The 22,966-nt window shown below is 38.2% G+C and overlaps 1 protein-coding gene across 2 annotated transcripts in view; it reads left to right on the top strand.

Annotated features, from left to right (window-relative positions):
- ephb6 (eph receptor B6) overlaps positions 1–21,614 on the top strand; it is a 29,897-nt gene extending 8,283 nt beyond the window's left edge. Inside the window, exons 2-19 of one of the 2 annotated variants that reach the window (XM_077720467.1) lie at positions 280–344; positions 4,364–4,630; positions 6,576–6,745; positions 6,846–7,141; positions 14,491–14,646; positions 14,735–15,006; positions 15,878–15,959; positions 16,259–16,383; positions 16,928–17,090; positions 17,167–17,281; positions 17,347–17,402; positions 17,497–17,613; positions 17,697–17,944; positions 18,019–18,237; positions 18,328–18,477; positions 18,865–19,049; positions 19,128–19,283; positions 20,011–21,614. In XM_077720467.1, the coding sequence (XP_077576593.1) occupies positions 280–344; positions 4,364–4,630; positions 6,576–6,745; positions 6,846–7,141; positions 14,491–14,646; positions 14,735–15,006; positions 15,878–15,959; positions 16,259–16,383; positions 16,928–17,090; positions 17,167–17,281; positions 17,347–17,402; positions 17,497–17,613; positions 17,697–17,944; positions 18,019–18,237; positions 18,328–18,477; positions 18,865–19,049; positions 19,128–19,283; positions 20,011–20,116 (2,948 nt within the window). In that variant the 3' untranslated portion in view covers positions 20,117–21,614. Of the gene's footprint in view, positions 1–279; positions 345–4,363; positions 4,631–6,575; positions 6,746–6,845; positions 7,142–14,490; positions 14,647–14,734; positions 15,007–15,877; positions 15,960–16,258; positions 16,384–16,927; positions 17,091–17,166; positions 17,282–17,346; positions 17,403–17,496; positions 17,614–17,696; positions 17,945–18,018; positions 18,238–18,327; positions 18,478–18,864; positions 19,050–19,124; positions 19,284–20,010 lie in introns of both variants that reach the window. The other variant, XM_077720466.1, reaches the window with a different exon arrangement.
- The last annotated feature ends 1,352 nt before the right edge of the window (positions 21,615–22,966 follow it).

Genomic DNA, 22,966 nt, shown 5'->3' with positions numbered 1-22,966 from the left:
GTTTGACTTCTGGTTGAAGCTGCTGTTTTAGGGACAATTTGCAGTTCCTTGTCAGTGTGAATTCTTCGCTCAGAAGGTCTGATGATTTTTGACAGATGTACATAGCAGGAGAGCCCTGGTGGACCTCTAGAATTGGAGGGGGGTGTGAAAGGACAATGTGCTGCAAGCCTTCATGTATTTTTTTGATCTATTTGATTGTAGAGTTGACATGACGTTCAATTTTTAATGCTGCACATCTGTCACTTTTGACTAAATCTGTTTTGTTTGTTCATGTGACAGTGATGCTGCTGGACACAACAGAGACTACCTCAGAACTGGGCTGGACCACTTACCCGGACACGGGGGTAAGAAACCCCTAACACATCACATGCCTTGCTTATCTCAGTGGTAGATTAAATCTGTCATTTGTTTTTGTTTAAAAAATGATCATTGGAATTCCAAATTCAACCAATATATATAATAACCAAGATTTTTTTATTCATTTTTTCCTTGTTTGAGCATTGCTGTTTCTTTTCGGATTAAACAACACCCATAGGTTGATGTATTGCACAGGTGTCAAAGTGGTGGCCTGGGGGCCAAATCTGGCCCGCTGCATCACTTTGTATGGTCCAAGAAAGTAAATCAAAAGTGTTGACTTTGTGTTTTAGGATCAAATTAAAATGATAGATATAGATGTAGATTATATTTCCTTGTTTTTCCCCTTTTTAATCAATATTTGCAATTTTTAAACCCTTTTTTGTGGTTTTAGTTCAAAAATAATTTTGTAACATCTAAAAATATATAAAAATATTAGCTGTTTTCCACTTTAATATGGAACATAAAAAAAATTGATTAAAAGATTTTCCCTTACTAAGAATAAAAAGCTCAAATAAACTTGTTTTCAATAAAAAACTGAATTCATGGATTTTAATACAGTTCTATTAATCAATTTATTTTCAAAAATCTAAATATTATATCTGAAATGGTCCGGCCCATGTGAAATCGATTTGATGTTAACATACCTTTGATGTATTGGTAGTATTTGTTGACACTTCCAGTATTTTTGGTTGTACACTTTACACAATTTGTTGGTTCCCCTCAAAATGTACAGTCTTGTCATAATTTAAATATACATAGTCTCACATAACCTAATATCACAATACTATGTCTATAGCACGTCAGTTCTAGACAGAATGCAAATTTGAAATGATCATTGTTTATCTACATCTATTTCTCTCACCCAAAGTTATCATATTCTAAACTCAGCTATCCAATATAGTACACATGACGTGTACTATACTGGAAATCAGGCTGATTACAAGCCATCACAAACTGTGTAAGCATCGTTCTTGGGAAGAACATAAAAAAACAAGTCCAATTATAGCCAGTAAAATGGCCAAGGGGATTTTTCCTCTTCTCTCCTTTTGAGAGCTTTGAGATCCGCCGGATGATGACAGGCTTCATTTGTAAGCCTGCACTTACTTGTGTTTATCTACCCGATGCGTAATTTCAAGGTGTGCTGCATATTGGCGACATACCACAAGACCAAAAAGATCTGAACCTTGGCTTGAAGACGGTCGACTTGGGCTAAACTTACCCCACGTGTTCTTTGTCATGTGACTTCATCCATGATGAGATTGCTGTGATTAATCCATACATATGCCATTCTTTCTTAGCGTATGCGCGCCCACCGCCACCTCTACTTTGCGTGACTGCGTGGGGGTCAAACCCTGGGTCAGTAAAGTTCATTCATCCTTGACTGATTTTGGCTCAGGACTAAAATGTCTTCTAATTGAGCACACACACACACACCCATAAGCGCATTTATTGTCGTTATTGAGTGGAAAGGGAATAATACTTTAAAGATTATATCAATTATGGTGCTTGTAAAGTATGGAAAAGTATTACAAAACGGCCCTGGTATGATGAAAAAATATTTGAATTGAATACTCTTATTGTCATTATAGCTACAGTACAACAACAAACTAACAAATATACAATAAATGATAAATCAATAAGTAAAAAGTTGTACTTAATCAACATAAGTAGGAAAGTACACAAATAACAACAGTTGGACAGTATAATGAGATTTAAAGTTTCACCACAAAGTGCACAAACAGCAATAAACAAATTAATAATCAGTCAAAAATAATAAATTGTCAATAAATAAGTAATACATATGTACAGTATTCCCTCGACTTTCACATCTTCACTTATGACGAATTCACTACTTTGTTTTTTCTACTAATATATATTTTTTAAGTTTATAAAAATGTGAAAATCTAAGATGAAAGTACTCAAATCACAACAAACTAGAAAACAGATAATCAATGAATAATAATAATAATAAGAAATAAATGATCACTACATAAGTATAATAACTAGTCAACATAATAAATTAGTAGTAGTTAACATCTAGATTGTATTGGCTTGTGAGCCAAACAGCCTGCTGTACACATTATTTTATTAATATCAGAATAAACATTATTGATTTACTTTGTGGATTAGATATTGGATTCTTAATGTGCTTTCACAATAAAGGGGGGCTCCATTAGACTTTTGCTCATTATTTTTTTTAAAAAGGGTATAATATTGATTCCAGTAATTAGAATACTAATGGCCATTGTGTGTGATATGTAAAGTGTCCTCATATTCCGAAATGACCCTTCAAGTTTGCGTCATTTGTATGTTAATGCTTGAATTATACAAAAATAAAAAATAAAAGACGGCATAAATGCATGATGACTTCCAGGTTTAAAATAGAAACCGCCTTTTGTGGAACTTTTACTTGTTTCCTGACCTTAGGCCCTTTGCGTCCTACTGGCCTCATGACACAAAAGGGACAGTTCAACGTAAATGGGGGGAAGGGGAGATGATTCGACGAAAATACAACCAAAAAAAAACGGACGACTCATATTCCTGATTTGATTTAAACTGAAATGCCGCCGAGTCTCGTAATCCCCCCGAAGATAGGGGAGGGGTGACGGTTCAAACCCCAAACCAGGACACGATCGTATATTAACCCGACATATGGACGAGGCGGAGCAAAAGTAGGACTTTGTGGAAGGGAAAAGTTTTTATAAGAATGTCACATGGGCCAAGAAATGAAGAAATATGGGGAGAATCAAAAACTAGATTTGATTTATTTATTTATTTAAAAGATTGCATGTGTTGTGGGCTGTCATTACGAGCACGAAAACACCACAAGAATATTCGTGTGCCCCGAAGCGTTGGGAAATGATGGCATGTGGAGACGAAAGTCAGGCAGGAATTTTCAAAACGCAAACACACAAACATGCACGCACCCACACACACACACAACTAATAATGCCCTTCCCCCGTCATCTGTTTCTTTACTTGTTGCCTCCAGCCTTTCAAGCATATCTCCATCTCTTGAGCGAAAATATGGGGCTTGGACAGAATGTTGATTCGCTGCCCACTCTAGCCAGTTCAAAGGGATTGGATGTCTACTCGTGACAAACTCTTTCAAATTCTCTCAGCCGGAGGAAGAAAAAATCCACGTAGTTGGATGTCTAACATCGTCTTTATGAACTGGGAAGGGTGGGCAGTGGTACTAATGTCTGTCATTCGGTGTGGAGGATAAAGAATATATGACATTGAGTTTTAAATGCACTTTTGAATGATCGCTGCTCGTCCTCGAAGTTCAAATTTTTTCAACAGCTATTACTGTCAATGACATTGAACAAGTTTTTGGACAGAATTTTTTTTTATTTTTAGAGACATTTATGAGACACTGACATATTTTAGTTGGACTGGAATAAAGTATATTCCCCCATCTTTAACAAAAGAAATGGCTGAATGTTAAGACCAACCGTATGTATACATGTACATACATCTATGTATATTTATATATAGAAAAGTATGTATATGTATATATGTATATGTATATATGTATGTATATGTATATATGTATGTATATGTATATATGTATGTATATGTATATATGTATGTATATGTATATATGTATGTATATGTATATATGTATGTATATGTATATATGTATGTAATGTTTACTCATTTATGCTTATAAAAATCTACTTTGTAGTGTTAACATTGTACTCATTTTTCAATATTTATTATAATGTACAAAAAATATATATATAAAAACATATGCATATGTCTCATTCTTTTATCACCTTTTAAATGAACGTTTCACCACCAAATAGTATAAATGAATATTTTTTTCCCTTGTTTGATAAACTATATAACTTATTTATGTATTGTTAGACACGAGGGAATGTACAAGAGGCCCTAAGGGGAGAAAACATTCTACATTATTAAACGGCCATGATTGCTCGATTAAGCGATTTAAAAGACATTTAAAAGACATTTTCAAGCTCAAATGTTGTCTCTGTCCTTCCAGTGGGACGAAGTGAGCGTCCTGGACGACCGTGGCAAGCTCATCCGGACATTCGAGGTGTGTAACGTCAATTCCCGGACTAAAGACAACTGGCTGGCCACGCCCTTTTTGTATCGCCACGCCTCCCCGCGGGTGTTCGTCACCCTACGCTTCTCGGTGCGCGATTGCGCCAGCCTGCGGAACCCGTCGCCCACCTGCAGAGAGACGCTCACCTTGTACTACAAGCAGGCCGACAGCCAGAGGGAATTGGAGAAGACTTGGGCGGCTGAGGTGAGCTTTTCATGTATTCTTTATCCTCTATGTCGAGTGAGTCATGTTGGGATCGCACAAAGGAACCCGGGTTGAGAATTACGACGTTTCTAAGAATAACCTAAACACTTTTTTTACCCATTTTCTGCCATGGTGTTGATAAATGTCCAAATTGTTTAAACTGGGAGGAAAGGCTGAAATCACTTTTCCCCCCAAAAATATTAATGAAAAAAAGATAAACAATTTAAAACAAATACATTTTTATTATTAATTATTTACAGGTTATTTTTTTTATGAAATAGATATTGAGTTAAATGTAGCTTTTGATGTATGATTACAAAATATATTTAAAAAAACATCCTTAAAATCGATCAAAATCGATTAAAAATATTTCAAAAGTATAAAGACATTTGAAAAACAATTTTCAAAAACAAATGTATTTCTCTACTCCTTTTTTTATTTAAATTGTGTTAAAAAAATAATTCGAAAAAACAGTTTAAGCATAAAAAAATACAGAAACCACAGTCCAATAGCATCTATCAAGTTAAAGATGATACATGATACATTTGCTACCTTTCCACTCAAAAAAACTCACAAATGCTCTTTACTCATTACTGCCATTGACGGTAATAAACATCCATTCCATTTGGACACCAATCACTCTCCTCCATTGAAATGGCAAACTTAAAAAGCAACAACACATGCGGCAACGGCTGTTGTCATGCTAATGCCACCCTTGTTATACAAATAAGCAATCCTCTAATCAACCTAATTATTAGAGTTGTTGCCTAGAGCAGCCGACATCTTACATCACACGGAACTCAAGCTAATAATCTCCGATTCACAAGATCCAAAAAGGCGGCGACGTCTCTTTGGAAAACATCACTTGACTTCGCCTAATTGCCTTTAAAGGCTTTCTAAGTGGCCATCTATGCCAAAAAAATGTTTTATTTAGTTTCCTGAGACGTTTCTTTAGATTTTTCTGGGCTTTTTGGGTGGAAAATGCAGGCGGCATCCTGATCACGGCAGGGTTCCTCGTGTGGTATTTTATAGATGAGTGTGTTTTTTATGATGCTAATCAAAGTAGGAAGCGCCGGAAGTCGGCGATGTGACCGCCCGCTGCGACCTGCTCGTTTTGGGTTAACATTTAGGCCGCTCGCTTGGAATTTAGCTTGAATAAATGATGGGGTTATGTTCCCAATACGGGTTGATTACAAGGAAGGTGGGTAGATGGGTAAGGTGGTCTTTAGTCAGTATTAAAGCTTTCAATATTTAATGAGAGATGGATAGCAATATGCACTTCTACTGTATGGATAGAAGACCAAAAAAATGGCTTTTTTTAGCTGTTGTTTGGCTGCAGAAAATAGTTCGGCTCAGGATTTTGGTTTATAATAATAATAATATAAAAATAGAACAGTGATAAATTTGTATTTTATGAGAAAATGAAGTTGTTCTCATAACATTACATGTTTCTGTTAAAAAAACAAACAAAAAACAAGACAAAGAGACAAAAAATGGCTTTTTTTTAGCTGTAGTTTTGATGCAGAAAATAGTTCGGGTTACGATTTTGGTTAAAAAATAATAATTTAAAAAAAATAGAACAATGATGAATTTTTTTACAAATTATTTTATTTGACTTTTAAAGAAAGAAAAAAAACAATGACGTCTAAAATTATTACCTTAAGATTAATTCATGACCACATATGACCTCAACCATTTGCGAAATTGCTAATCATTTTAAGTTGCCCTGCTTAACGATATTGAAGAAATGAATCAATAAAATCTTCTAACTAATCAAAATTCTACTTCATTAAAATGATGCACATTGCCATTCGAATCTATTCCATTAAAAAAGTCATTTCTCTTCTTTCCAAACTTCTATAATGACACTAAAACCAAAACCACTCCATATATTTTTATTTAAACTCCTAAATATTCATTTTTCTCGTTCTTTTTATATGTCCAGCCTTCCAATGGTGAGAAGGAGAGCCGAGAAGGCTGGGTGAAGATTGACACAATTGCCGCAGACAAGAGTTTTTCCAAAGTTGAGCCCAATTCTCCGCATCAGTACCAACCCAACAGATACAGCCGCATTAACATCAAAACCCGCAGTTTTGCCCCACTTACACGCAATGGGTAAAGTACTACTATTCTGTGAAGTACTTGCTTGTAATAGTACTTTTGTCAATACAGCTCCGCCCGCTTATGCCTGAATTTTCACCTTATTTCCACATAGCTTCGTATTGGCCATCGTGGACAGCGGCGCCTGCGTTTCCCTCATGGGCGTGTCGGTCTTCTACCGCCGTTGCCCGGCTACCAGCCTCTACTTGGCGTCCTATCCGGCCACCCCGTCCGGAGCCGAGGCCACGGCTCTGGTACCCGTGTCGGGCGTCTGCGTCCCCCACAGCAAGTCACGAGGGGCCAACGGGCCTCGCATGCACTGCAACGCCGAGGGCGAGTGGATGGTGCCCGTCGGAGGATGCGTCTGCGATGATGGCTATGAACCCAACCTTAATGCATCTGCCTGCTTGGGTGAGTCTAATTTATATGCAGAATTCTCATGTTTTTTTGTGGATTTTGTGGTACATAATGAAAAATTGGATTGGATAACTTTATTGATCACGTAGTTGGGAAATTTCATTGTCATGGTAGCAAGAGGATGAGAATGCAGACACAGAAAAAGAGATTTTAAATATAAATAGATAGGTAATAAATATTTTAATTATTAAATACATTTAAAAAAAATTAAAAATAATAAAGAATAAGTACATGTATGAATACAAAATAAAAACATAAATCTATAAATAAAAATAAAAACTAAATAAATACATAAATAGAAATAAAAACTATAAAATAAATACATAAATAGAAATAAAAACTATAAAATAAATATAGAAATATAGAAATAAAATAGATAAATAAATGGATGAAATAAAAATATATTAACATTATTTTATTAGATTTAAATATATATGTATATATCAATTTAAAAAATAAAAAAAATGTTGCTGAAATATATATGTACATATACGTACATGAATACTGCAGAAAATATTTTTTACATTTTTCATTTTTTGTGTTTTTTGTAGTATACAACAGAAAATGCTTTATTAGGATGTGGGTAAAAATGCATACCCTATCAAAATAGATCTGGCACCTATCGCCATCAGTGGCATTGAAACCGAATCATCATTTCCTGCCGACTTGCCAGCATATTCCGCCCCCGCTTTTGAATTCATCTTCTATTTAAAACAGGACACTTCCTTCACTTGCAATTGCATCCATATGGCCGAGCTCATTGAAGAACACGGAGGCATTTTTGAAGTCTAACATTATCCCGCTTGGCCTTTTGCGTGATTGCTTCGATGTTTTTTGATAATGATGCAGACACGCACGCAGTATTGTGCTCATCAGCTGTTCTGGAGATGAACAAACCGGGAGGACATACTATGAGAATAAAGCAATGGGAGTCGCGGTGAGAAGGATGTGACACATTTAGGTCACGGCGATGTGATGGCCACTCGTCTGTGAGCAAATGACGGAAGCAGCGGGGCAGGGGGGTGGAGTGGAGACGAAGCGGACCAACGGGTGGCGGACATTCAATGAACACTAGACCATGCGACTTAAACTATCTGGTAAATGATTGGATTGATTCTGCCCTAAAAATCTAGGGTATTCAAAAATATATGGATTTGTAAAAGTTCTATTGTTTATTATCACAAAACTTGGACTTAAATGTGGGTTTTTTTAAAAAATAATTTTCAGCAAGGGACCAAGAAGTAGTATTTGGCTCTGGGTGTACTACTATAGTGGTTAACATTTATATATGGTAGTGGAATGTTAAAGTAAAAGTAAAATTTAAAAAGATTTAGGGTCACTTCATGTAAATTTTGGATCATTTTCTATTGATTTTGAGGGACTTTCTGGAATGTTACTTGTTTGTTTGCTGATTCCTGTTGTTTTAGGGCATTTCCAGGTTACCTCCAATTGGTTTTTGGGGTATTTCCAGGTTACTTTCATTTGGTTTTGGGGCATTTCCAGGTCACTCCAAATTGGTTTTGGGGCTTTTCCAGGTTACTTCCAATTGGTTTTTGGTGCTTTTCCAGGTTACTTTCAATTGGTTTTGGGGCATTTACAGGTTACTTTCAATTGGTTTTCGGGCATTTTAACTTATTCACTCATTGGTTGCCATTGAAGGCACTGTTTTGACGGCATGGGGTGAATGAGTGAATGTGATTGCGGATAGAAAATTGAGCAAAATGCTGTCTTGCACGTGCTCGGTCACATAACTCACAAATATATAGTTTTGTGGTGACTTTGTCAACAAAAAGATAAAAACATTTCATTCAGAATAAGCCCACGGGCCGGATGGAGCACTCTGGCGGGCCATTTCTGGCTTGCGGGCCGCAGGTTTGACACCACCCTGATCTAACACATCCCTACCCACGGGTCCAGCTGTCTTTGAACATTGTGTTTGTTGAGCCATTCACTGAGCGATGATGGCATTGTTGAGGAGAGACAAATGGCGATGAAGTCATTCCCGGTAATTAAACATAGCGAGAGGACGGCGGGGACTTTGCGGACGTCCAACCTTTTGTTCTTTGGCATATTTTGAAAATGTCACTGCCTGGTTTGCAAATTGGAAATATGGATTTTGACTGTGGAAATGTTGAAAAGTGCTGAGTGATAATTGAACGAAGCGTGCGTCACCACGCGTTCAGAAAAAATACAGTTGACATTTTGGTGGGAAGAAATTCAGAAACTGCTGCTTTAATTATTCATCAAAGAGTTTGTCATAAGCAAGTAGAGCGGAACAAAAACTGCTCGCTATATTGTCGTCGTGACATTCGAAGGCTGGCGTTCGTTCGGGCTTGGTTTTCTGTCTCTCGTGTCTTTTGAGGGATGTTTGCGCTCCTGTAGATTGATGAGTTTGTTCTTGACATTTTCCATCTTTGTGTGGAGGTCGGGAAAAAGAGCACCATTGGATGTCTGTGCTCGAGAAAAGATTGCGCTTGTTTGTTAGGCGTCCAATCCATTTTTCCAGTAATCAACGTATTTTACGGACTATAAGTCTAAGCCTATTAATCAAATGCAACTTATAGATGTCATTTTTTTCTGACAGCTGACAGCCTGTTATGTTTTTTTTGTTAGTTTCGGAAGAGTTTGTTAACATATTTCCTATTTCTTCTACTGTTTTTTGACATATTGTATGTTTTTGGTTTTTGATCAAAAATTTATATTGCTATCCCAAAAAAATGCGATATATCCTCTAGTATGACGTATATATTTTTTTTCCATCATTGTTTAGCTGGTGTGACTTATAGTGTAAAAATACTGTATTGACAATAGCAACAACAACAAAATCTGATTGAAAACTAATGGGGTCCTTGATTTATATATGAAAAAAAGAAAAAATAATTTTCTTCTATCATATCAATCATTTATTAAGGTAATCAAAAAACAAGAATTTAAGCATAGCAATAGTAAAACATAACAGTAAAAATGTTATTTTTAGAGAGCTACAACCTAAAAAAAATACTTTTTTAATGATAATTTATAAAAAAATGTCCATAACACTTCATTTGTGACTCTTGTTGAAGGTTATAATCTTTTTTTATTGTTATCATTGTGAATTTGTTAACAGTCTGTCAGGAGGAAAAAAAGAGAATTAGTCGCAGGCCTAGCCTAACTATTTAAAAAATAAATAGCAATCAAACATGCCTCTTATAGTCCGGAAAATACAGTAGTTTGCGTCTGCTAATAGATGTGCCTCAGCTGAAAAAACCTTGGAAAACCGCTCATAATAATCCTACAAAATGTAGTGGGGGGTAGAGTTTGCCCCATTTTATTTTTGCACATAGACTCATACTGAAATTTTTGAGCATGCCTCCAACAAATGCCGACAGGGGTCAAACGTCAACTCCAATCTTGTAAAAAGTGTCCGAAACTCTTCTTCAAATGTTCATCATTCTCACTTTCACTGCGTACACAAACAATCAAAAGTCCATGATTTCTCAGCCAAGGCTGCCATGTTGAGCGGATGTATGATTCAGTGTGTTTTCAGGCGGTGCTGGATACAACTTGCATGGAGAGTCCAAATTTGTCCCTTTGTGTCCTCACATCTGCGTCTCTACATGTGTGTGTATGTGCGTGTTTGACAGATTATGCTGGGAGTCAAAAAAGCCAATGAGAGAGAGAGAGAGAACAAGAAAAAAGTGGGTCACTGATCCAGGCAGCAGCCAAGTATTATGTTGACATGGAATTCCTCGTCTAACTGACCTCCCACTCTCCTATGGGGGTCTTTCTTTGTATCCCACCTTGCGTGTTTAAATGCCATTCATCCAAAATGACATAAATTAATAATATACACTGCTATAACTGCTATTTGCGCTAATTTGAGTGTGTTTACATCGAAGGTTAAACTTTTATAAAGGATTCTGCAGTGAAATATTCATGCTCGCAGTTTATGATTTAATTATAGGAAATGTAGCGTAATTTGCTAAAGAAATAGCAACGGGGAATCGAGTACGATGCAGTTTTGTACGAGTTTCGATTTTTTAATTAGCTAAATGGACCCCATTAATGGTGATATACGTCTAATCCATTTAGACTGGGAGGGTTGGGGTGATCAGTTATCGTCAATGGCAACCTAAGAGGGATATACTGCATGTTTTGGGGATTTGGGAGGAAAACAGCGTACCCAGAGAAAACCCATGCAAACTCATGTTTTATAGTCCAGCAAAAACAATTAATGTCCACAAAAAATGTGATGGACTAACCCTAAATTTGCATTTTTCTACCTCACTTTTTTTTAATCGGACAAGTGGACAAAGACTGCATTTACACCACGATCTGGCAACCCGTCCCTATGTCGAACGCTAACCCATAATGGCCGTAGGCCAGGGGTGGGCAAAGTTTTGGGCCCGGGGGCCACATTGACTTTAAAAATTTGACAGACGGCACAAGATATGATACATATAAAAAAAGTGCATCCGTTAACAGTACATATGAAACATGAACAGAAAAAAAAGACTAAAGTATTAACATAGTCATCACTCATCATTAAAGTAAAAAGTATTTAGTACAATGTCAAGTAAAAAGGAAAGTATTAAGAAATATTAAAATGTTATTTTAAAAAAGATAGAGGGGCTGTAAAACACCAAAAACAAATAAGAGTGGACAGAGCTACTGCCACTGGCTTTCGCGTGTCCCATACAATAGGACGGATGTAATTAATCTGTGTGGGCGTGGCTTCAATCCTCCTTTTTAGCCTATTTATGTTCCATGTCAAATCCGTTAGAGAACACATTGCCTGATGTGCACACGGGGAATTAAAGATGCACCCAAGCTATAGTTAACATCCTCTTATACTTCCCGTTTTTCAATTCCGTTGATCTCCCTGGTGTGTTCTGCCGATTCACACCTGTATAAAAGCCACGTGGACGAGTGAGAACAGCGAAAGGCTTTTATCAGGTGATTCGCTAGCTCCATCCTGTTCCTTTCTTTCACCCCCCGCGAGCACGTGAACGGCCCACGTGTCACTTTTAAGACAAGTTGGAGATGAGATTGTGTAAATAAGGTCAGGTGGAGCATGAAGGCAGCATAGGCACGCATACTTGCTTTGTTTTTTTACTCCCACGAGAGCCTTTCAAAATAAGGTGCATGTTTTGTTTGCTATTGGATTAGTAGTTATTCCAATAACTTCAATATTTGGGGCAAAATCAAAACATAAACTCGCAATTTTAAGCTAAATTTGAATTTTTTCATCATTTTTTGTGGATTTTTAGTAGAAATGGTAAAAAAATATCCAATCCATTTAAAGTGGGAAGAGTGGCGGCAAATGTAAATTCCAGTGAGAGTTTCTGAGGTGGGAGTTTATTCATTCAGAGATTTTGACTGTCTCTGTTAATGGAAAATTTAAACAACATCAAATTAAACTTGAAATCTAAGTTTTATTGACAGTAATCATCGGTTCATGTTGACCAAACATGGCCGCCGCAATAAATGAAAAACAGCCAAGTCCAATTCAACTTGAAATCTGAGTTTTATTGACAGTAATCCGTTAAAGCTAACCAGACATGGCCGCAATAAATAAATCAAAAACGCAAAATAAGATCACCCATTATATATTTTCAGGCCTATACAGAGATACAAGTACACAAGTACAATTATAATGTATATTTATTAAATATTACAACTATAAGCATGTCAAAAGACTGTAGTGTATTAATATTGAAATACAATGCATATATTTTAAAATGTAACTACTTTAAATACTTACTTACAGTGAAAACTTGATATACATCCCAAAAAAAACTGTTAAATTAGAAGTTTTAGTCCAAGTCCTTTGTCGTCTTGTTGTCCGCGATATTCAAGGGATTACCGTACATTTTCATCAACGCGACATCAGCGATGAGTCATTAAAAATTTCATTTCATATTTATGTGTAGCTTTTACACCTGACCTGACTCTCCTAAACATGTCGGTGTTGCAGAAGAATCTAAATTCTTTGTCGCTGTAAAAGTAAAGAGCAAATGGTTTATCTGTGACAACTATAGAAAATAGTGTTTGAAATAATAATAGTACTTTTGAAATAATCATTCTAAGCCTTGTATGCTTTTAATCATATACCGCATGTCTTTTTTCTAGCAGCACTTAACCAATCCTGGGTGATTTGATTTGCTCCGAGGCAGACTAAAGGCATAAAAGCATAATGCCATGTCTGGAAAAAAAAGGCAATTAGGAGTTCCATGGAATTTTTAGAACGCCATTACATATCTGGGTGTATTTTTTACAATAGCTTAAAAATGCTAATCATAGAAAACCATTTGGGTTTTCTTCCAGTTGACATATTTGGATGCTGATAGATAAACATGGCGTTTTGCCTAAATGGCATCATTTTTTTTAAATATTGCTGTTGAGTCATAATGTGTTTTCAGCAATGTCAATAAAATGTTTTCTTTCCAAGCCGAAACTGGAAAAAAAATAGAATCACAGCTAAGAGGGATTATAGCCGTTCCACAAAATAGGTCACCTCTGCCCTCAGAAAAAAAAACAACATGGCGGCAACTATAACAAGCGTTAATGGCTTGGCAACCAAATCCGGAATACTGCTTTGCTGTTTCGAGCCGGTGATTAATAATAGAGCTTATTTTTGACCAGTAATTGGCAAGAATTTGTTGGAAATAATTATTATGGGGGTTGAATTTGTTTGTGATGGAAGAATTCCAATCTGGTGACGTGTTTCTGACAATGGATTAAGTGGTGATGTATTCATTTTAATTTAATGATTATTGGTGATAAAGTTTTAAAGATTTTCAGGGTACTGACATGAAATTATTTATTTTAGGGAAATTTGATGAGAATTTAATATGATTTTATTTACAAGAAACTTAGGCTTGGTTCAAAACAGCAATATTTTACTCATTTGTAGTTTAATGTGTTTTTTGTATTTAGATTTTCATTGTTAAAAGAACAATACGTTTATGGGAGAAATTGTTGATTACTCATAATATAAATTTATACATAATATATGTATACAAAAATTGTAGTATTTAGAAATTCTTCTGTTCTTTGGAGTACTCAAAATCAAAAATGTAACTAATACCGTTTCAAGAATTTTGTATTATTTTTAACAGGGAGAAAATAAGTTCCATGTTATTGGTAGCAGTTTTTACACTATTTTAATGTCTTTCGTGTTGGAAAAAAATCTCTAAGTTACAAAAAAAAAGTTTCAAAAGATTTCAAATTAATAAAAAAATACATTGTCAATTCCTCATTAAGCGACCAGTCACTCTACAAAGTCACAGTGGGTCAACTCATAAACTGGCTCTTTGACATTATCAGCCCCAACTAACCCAGTTTATTTTTTCTTCCCAAAGCTTGTCCGGTGGGCTACTTCAAACCAACTTCCGGTTCCGACCCTTGCTCGCCGTGTCCCGCCAACAGTCGAACCAGCCGCGAAGGCTCTAGCATGTGCGAATGTCGCAGCAGTTTTTTCCGTGGAGCCGACGACGCCAACTCCTCTGCTTGTACAAGTGAGTTTTTGCCCCCTCCCCAACTTAACCTAAACCCCCTCCTACATAAGCCATCTTTGCATAAATCATGGTTTCATCATCTTCACAGCGCCACCCTCCGCTCCAGAGTCTTTGTCCTGGGAATACGAGAGCGGCGACGGCGGGGTGTCGCTGAGGTGGCGCCCTCCTGAGGACATGGGGGGCCGCAACGAAGTGTGGTATGGGGTGGTGTGTCGTATATGCCCCTCGCCCATTATCACCAACCCGACGTTGTGTTCCTGGTGCGGAGAGGGCGTCACTTTCAACCCCGTCCAGAATAACCTCAAACAAACCAGTGTGACCCTCAACAACCTTCTTACTAGAGTGACCTATCTCATACAGGTGAGTACCGTATTTTCACGACTATAAGGCGCACCGCATTATAAGGCGCACCCTCAATGAATGACATTTTTTCCATATATAAGGCGCACTGTATTATAAGGCGCACTGTATTATAAGGTGCACTGTATTATAAGGCACACTGTATTATTAGGCACACTGTATTATAAGGCGCACTGTATTATAAGGCGCACTGTATTATAAGGCGCACTGTATTATAAGGTGCACTGTCCATTTTGGAGAAAATGTAAGACTTTTAAGTGCGCCTTATAGTCATGAAAATACGGTAATTGCTATTGACTTCCAAGTATGAAGCACTCACTACACAGTCACCTCTAGAGCCAGCCATTGTTGATGTTTTGGATTTTTTGGGATAAAATCTTGCAGTGGGGGAGGAGCTGTATGATGGAAGATTTTGTAAACTGAGATGGCATCTGCATATTTAACAGTATTGTTTCAGTTCAGGCGTTTGTGTTTTTTTAATATCAGATAGTGGTGGTTTTTCGTTTTTGGTTTTCTGTTTTTCCTTATATAAGGCGCAGTGGATTATAAGACCCACTGTCTATTTTGGAGAAAATTTAAGACTTTTAAGTGCGCCTTATAGTCGTGAAAATACAGTAGTTGTCAATTAATCGTGGCAGCCCTAATTAGCAGACATAAAGGCCTTCCAAAAAAAGTGGACCACGACAAAAATGAGTTTGAAACCCTTGAGTTAAGGATAAAAAGTCAAGTTTGAGCTGAAGGGTTTGAATTCAGGTTCACGGTCCACATTACAGTTTCAAACGAGGTCTTGAAAGTCTTGGAAAACCTTACAAATGATTACCGAAAATACATCAATGCGATATGAAAGGTCTGTTTTTTCTTGTTGCGACAGGTGCAGGCTATGAATGAGGTGTCTGCTTTGAGCCCGTTCCCAGCACGCTACACGAGCATCAATTTCACCACGAGCCAATCAGGTGAGCACTGCGAGGAAAAAGCAGAGATGAAAGTGAAGTCTGCTTTTAATGCTAATGTATTTGTTTGGATCTGGCATGAAAAGCCAACCCCCCTCCTGTCTTCATCCCGCTCCTGCTGTCCAGGCAGGAAGGTTGCTCGCGGTTACAATAGCCCGTCAGATCTCATTACAGTCTCTACGGGATAACAAAAAAGACGAGAGGCGAACGAAAGATGAATTGTGTTGCTTGTTTGTCTTCGTTCACTGTCCAAATGACTCCTTTTGGATTCTACAACAGTGCTCTCTTGTGGTCATTCACAGTTCCCAGTACAGTTCCCATGATGCATCAATTGAGCAGAGCGCCAGACTCCATCACCCTTTCTTGGCCCCAGCCTGACCGACCCAATGGAGAAATCCTGGAGTACCAGCTCAGATACTTTGATAAGGTGAGCCTAGAAATTTGTCTATGGTGCCAGACCTGAGTCAAGCTTAAATTGTGTATTTTTGCACTTTGGACTGAATTTCATAACACTGAACTTGACTCTGAAGTACAGTTGAACTACTACATGACTTTTAGAAGCAATTTGGTGGATATCATATCCTACTCTCTCCTTTCTCCTCACTTGGATCTCCATTGTGTCATACAGCCTATCACCATCCATGGCTACCATCAAGTTGAAAAGTCACAGTCATCCTTCCTATCATTCATTGGTCTTTCCTGTCTTTCATTGGAAAGACAAGGCCAGATCCTATCATGCATCTGTCCGTGACTTACTTATCTCTAATTGTTCAAATTTGGGGTTCAACAAGTAAGTCATATGAGGGGAATCTTAAATTCTGTAGGCACGATTGGCTGACCAACCACTGTGACTTGACTTGACTGGGTTTAAATTTTTGCTATAGTCAGGTTCTTGCCTGAAACTTCCGATTTAAGACTTCAGGCTGACAAAGCCTAAACGTATGGACCTTCTGAATTACTGCTTCTGACAGGGCTCCGACGTGGACAATGCAGTCAGCGTGTACAGTGAGACAAACACCCTGTCTGTCAATTCCCTCTTGGCGGGCTCCATCTACGCCTTCCAGATCCGAGCTCGAAACGAACGAGGATTCGGACCCTACAGCAACACCATTTACTTCACGACGCTACCTCTCGGTAAAGCAAAACACGGACCCTTGTTGCATCAAAATGTCCTTTTTAAAGTCTCGTTTTCAATGTTGTGGACCCCCAGAAGAACATTCCCAGCAGGTCCAAAGTCAGCTTCCTCTGTTGGTGGGCTCCGTGATGGGAGGGGCGGCGTTTCTCCTAGTGGTGGCCGCTATAATAGTCGTAGTGGTGTTTCGAAGGTAATTACGATGTCTTCCAAATAACGCGGATAATGTTGCTAACGTTATTTGCCAATGTTCTTCAGTAAAAGGAGGGCGAGTCCATACAGTGATAGACTCCAAAGGTACATCAGTAACAGAGGTGGGTGGTCTTATTTTAATTAAATTTTACACAGATTGGGTCTTGTAATGGTACTTTGAGATTCATTGGCTAGGAATTTGCATTTTTTGTCCAGGTGGAGTTAAATATTATGTGGACCCCTCAACTTATGACGACCCAAGTGAGGCAGTCAAAGAGTTTGCAAGAGAGATTGAGTCAACTCAACTGAAGATCGAGGAAGTCATCGGTGCTGGTAAGTCTTGTTCTGTCTGATCTCCAATTCTGGTTAGTAATGTAAGGTGTTGTTGTAAAAATATTATTTCCTGTCGTCTAAAGCCCAGTTCGGTGAAGTGTCCCGGGGACGCTACCGTCCGCCAGGTCGCCGAGAAGTACTGGTCGCCGTCAAGACTTTGCGTTGGGGAGCGTCTGACAGAGAAAGGGGAGTGTTCCTAAGTGAGGCGGGAGTCTTGGGTCAGTTTGACCACCCTAATGTGCTGAAGTTAGAGGGGGTGCTCACCCGAGTCCCTCCAGCGAGAATTATCACAGAGTTCATGGAGAACGGGCCCTTGGATTCCTTCCTCAGGGTGAGCCAATCAAATAAATGTTCAATCAAGTGGAAGTGGTTTGCTTATTGTTTATCTTTGGCGACCCATTGTAGGAAAATGAGGGCCAGTTCAGCGTTCTCCAGCTGGTCGGAATGCTGAGGGGTGTCGGAGCTGGGATGCGTTACCTGTCAGAGAGGAACTTTGTCCACAGGGACTTGGCGGCAAGGAACGTGTTGGTCAACTCCAACTTAGTGTGCAAAGTGTCTGATTTCGGTTTGTCCAGACTTATGAGGGGCTTGGACCACAACATGCCGACATACACGGCCTCACTGGTACGTAGCGTCTTGGCAAAATTGCTCATTGGGACTCTTGTTGACCTTGTGAAGACCATGACATGAACTTGCACTGTTCTTTTGTGTCAGGGGAGTAAGATTCCAGTGAGGTGGACTGCACCGGAAGCCTTTCAACATCGCAAATTCAGCTCGTCCAGTGACGTCTGGAGCTTCGGGATTCTGATGTGGGAAGTGATGTCGTATGGGGAGCGTCCTTACTGGGACATGAGTAATCAGGAAGTGAGTACAGCAAATCATGTTGATGGACAAATCGAAACCAGGACCAGAATTGGAGGACAACTCAAACACAAAATTCTGTAGAGGGCAGTTTCTGGGTGACTTTAATTTTCATGAGTACAAGGGTTGGAAATTATACTCCTAATTCAAATCAATTCACCATTGATTAGATACTTTAGTCATCTCATAATTTGGAAATGTCACTGTCATAGTAGCAAGAGAGTGAGAATACAGACACAGAAAAACTGAGGACAGCGGAGCTAATCAAAATTGACTTGAAGCCAAAATGTCTTCCAATTCTGGAATGACCTAGACATATTTTTAGTTCTATACGTTTTTAAAGTGCATTAGAGTGAATCTTTTTGGATATCATTGCAAATCTATCCTTAGGTGATGAAGGCAGTAGCGGACCAATACCGCCTCCCCTCCCCTTCTAGCTGTCCCTCAGCCCTCCACTCGCTCATGCTTCAATGTTGGCAAGCCGAACGAGGCGACCGGCCAGGTTTCGAGATCATCCTCGGCTCCATGGACCGCCTGATCAGGCATCCCGTGTCCCTCAAGACAGAGATAACTCGGTGAGACTTTCGCACATGGAGCAAACCATTCAAACATTTGCTACTTTTATTGATCCGAGGTTCATTTATTCATAGAAGCTGCTCACAACCATTGCTAAGCCCGACCCCTACAGACTTTTCTACAGTGGCCACAGTCAGCGATTGGCTAAGAGCACTGAGGATGGAGCGATATCAAGACGAGTTCGACCGAGGACACTTGGACACGTTGGATAGAGTTAGCCGCCTTACTGTGGAGTGAGTAAACACATTTTTCAGTACAGTATTTCTTCACTGCATATATGATGTGGATCGTCTAGTTTTGGTCCACAAATGCTCAAAATGATTTACTGTATTTTCACGTGTATACACTGTATTTGTCGCTCCAAAAACAAAGATTACTGAATCAAGGGTATGGCTTATATGCGCAGAAATTAGACTTGGAAGGTGACAAGGACGAAACACCATAACACAAGACAATGCGGCCATTTATTTCAATACAGGGAAAAGATAAACAGATAAAACGGTAAACAAAAAGGTATTTTGACGACTATGAATGAAATTCAAGAAAAAAATAAACCGTATCTTGCATAAAATGTGAAAATACTCACTTGTTACTGCCATTGCTAGCTCAGGGCGCCGATATCTTACCTTTTACCAGAGACTCGGACACATTTACTAGTTGTACTGCTTACATGACAACCTTTCGGAATGTGAAATTCAGCAGACGATCCATGTGCAATGATTTTTCTGCAGATTTTCCCTTTTAAAATAACACATTTGTACTCCCTCTTAAAACCGTTAATATGGTGGAGAAAATTGTGAATCAAGGGGCGGCTCATACGAGAGAAATTGTCAAATTCAATGATTTTCAAGGCAATTTTAAGGCTACGGCTTATACGCAGAGGTAGTCAATATGCAAGAAAATACAGTAGTCAGTATAAATGTCGGCAATGAAAATTAAAACTTGCGCTATCTCAATCAGGGACATCCAAAATCTTGGAGTGAACTTATTGGGTCACCAGAGGAAGATTTTCAACGCCGCCCAGCAACTCAAGGCGCATCTGAGTCAAGGCCAGGTGGAAGTGTGATTGGAGGAACCTAACAAGAACTACCACTGACTGTTGCTGACACATTCCAAGACATATCGAGGACAAATATCAAAGAAGAGACGTCGTCCAGCTCTTTACGGCAAACGAAAACCTGTCTGGCATATTCAAGTTTCACTTCCCGTCCAATCCGAGAACTATGGAACACTATTTGTAAAGCGGCTTGTGGTTTTTTTGTGTGTATTTATTCATATTCTACATCCCTTATCCTTGTCAGGGTGGCGGGGGTGCTGGAGCCTGTCGCAGCTGTTTTGGGGCAAAAGGTGGACTAAACCTTAGACTGGTCGCCTGTAAGTCGTAGGCCACGCAAAGAGACAACCATTGGCACATCCACTGAGGTCAGGTGACAATTTTAAATGTTATTTCTAAATGTTAGATATAAATATTGAATGCAAGTGTTGAATATAAATATTAAATCAATGTTTTTCAGGGGAAATTAAATATTAAATAGCTAAATAATATGTAAATTCATTGGTTGTTACCCAACACAGTTTCAACCAAGATATTTAGAGATTTGGATTTTTACATTTAGATTTAATATTTAGATATAAATTCAACTTTTTAGATTTAACATTTTGACATAAATTTAATTTTTATATTGAACATTATGATTTGAATTGAACTTTTATGTTTTGCCATTTATTTTTAGCTGAATTATTTACTGTTAGATTTCCCATTTGGATGCCAAATCTAATATTTGGCTTTACCTATTTATGTAGACAAATATTATAGTAAATGTACAAAAAGTGACTAATTTTCATGCCAGATTTTGAAACATTGTTTAATGCTAAATGGGACAAAAATGCTATTTTCAGTAGGAGCCGCTTTACCAATGGTGACCCATAAATAGAATATTGTTAATTTCATTTTTTTATACCAATATTATTGCAAAAATGGCATTTTACAAACAATTGCACCAAGACAAAGATCACAATTATTGGTGTGAGTGAGTCTATGTTGCTAAATGCTGCAAAATGTTGACTTGTACTGCCTCTGAAGGCATAATTTTTTTCCAAAATAGTCATGAAAAAGATGATATTTTACATCTGCAAAGCCATATTTTTTCTCATGGCCTGACACTTCCTCCCACTTTTTGAGACAAAAATGCTTTTGTCAAACAAACGTTCACTTGCCACAAGGTTACTGACTGTATAGAAGTCACACGCTTCCCATTGTTTTTGTTTTGACTGCCAAGATAAAATACTGAGAGCTTTGTGAATGTGTGACACTATCGGACCGGACTAACACTTGAAGGGAATGGCCCCTGTGTGTGTATGTGTGTAAGTGTGGGTGTGTGTATGTGTGTGTGTGTCAGAGAGAAAGTATGAACAAATGTATATGCTGAAAGTGTTGCACATTGCTGAGTGTGTGTGTGTGTGTCAGTTCACACATAAATAGCTGTTTACATGTATGAGTGTTCACCACTATTGTGTAATTGTGGAACATTTGTAAAATAAATGAAGACTTTATTTAACAAATATTACAGGCATGTTTGAGGTGTATATGTGTTTATAACATGGATACACTGACTAGAAGTCACATTTTTTTCCAGGTTGTTTTGCATATCTGTCTCACAAATCTGAGATCGAGGGTTCAATTCCAGGTTTTGATTGTCCTGTGTGGAGTTTGCATGTACCGTATTTTCACGACTATAAGGCGCACCGGATTATAAGGCGCACCTTCAATGAATGACATATTTTAAAACTTTTTCCATACATAAGGCGCACCGGATTATAAGGCGCACTGTATTATAAGGCGCACTGTCAATTTTGGAGAAAATTTAAGACTTTTAAGTGCGCCTTATAGTCGTGAAAATACGGTAATTGCTATTGACTTCCAGGTATGAAGCACTCACTACACAGTCACCTCTAGAGCCAGCCACTGTGGATGTTTTGGATTTTTTTTGGATTTGTTTTGGGTGATAATTCGAAAAATGTTCCCTATGAATGTCAACGTATGTGATCGTTTGTCTTCTTTTTGCTCTGATTGGTTGGTCACCAAGTAAGGGTGTACCTGACTAGTGCATGGTGTTGCCTGGGATAGGCTCCAGCACCCCTTACAGCCCTGAGGATAGTTAGAGTGACTAGGAAAACAAATGAATGAACAAAAGTGTTCCTGGCTAAAAGCACTTGACATTGGCGACCTAGGGTAACTTTCACGGGTGTGGCGGCGTTCTTTGTGGAGGTCAGCTTTTTTAGAGTGGAATCATAGTTGGAGATCTGCTGATCACAGCATTAGTCAGGCAAGACTTTAGCTAGCTGACAAGGTGCTACCTTTGCGAGGACATGGCGACCGATCTGAACTGATAGCAAGACTGCTTACATAAACTTACTAGAGGGCAAAAAATGTTACTTTGATTGTTGCCGCACGTGTTGAGGTAGCGTGTTAGTTGGTTCTCCAAAAGTAGATGTAAAGTGTCATGATGAGATATGAATCCATCTGGATAGAATCTTTATCAATCATCTTTGTTTTTTTATTTTTCTTTGAAATTTACTATGCAAATTCAGAGTAAACCCCCACCTCAGAAACTTCTAAATCAAAGTTTGCTTCCTAAAGTTGTGTTGGACTTTTTGCCAGCAATTTTTGGAATAACTAGCCTAAAAAAACTGGTTTTTGGTAGTCATAGGTGAAAAAACCCGTAGATAAGTCGCACTTGAGTATTAGTCGCAGAAAATATGGTAAGGTGCACAAACGGACCGAATTGGTAATTAACATTGCAACATGATTAATAATCCACTCTACCTGTACATTTTTTGTGATGATATAACTGGATATTAGCAAACCCTTCACTTCATATCTGATTGAAAAGCTTGCAAATTCCCAACCGGTTTT

Source organism: Stigmatopora nigra, chromosome 7 (genome assembly GCF_051989575.1).
Source record: "Stigmatopora nigra isolate UIUO_SnigA chromosome 7, RoL_Snig_1.1, whole genome shotgun sequence".
Lineage (NCBI taxonomy): Eukaryota > Metazoa > Chordata > Actinopteri > Syngnathiformes > Syngnathidae > Stigmatopora > Stigmatopora nigra.
This window is presented reverse-complemented; position numbering and strand designations above follow the sequence as displayed.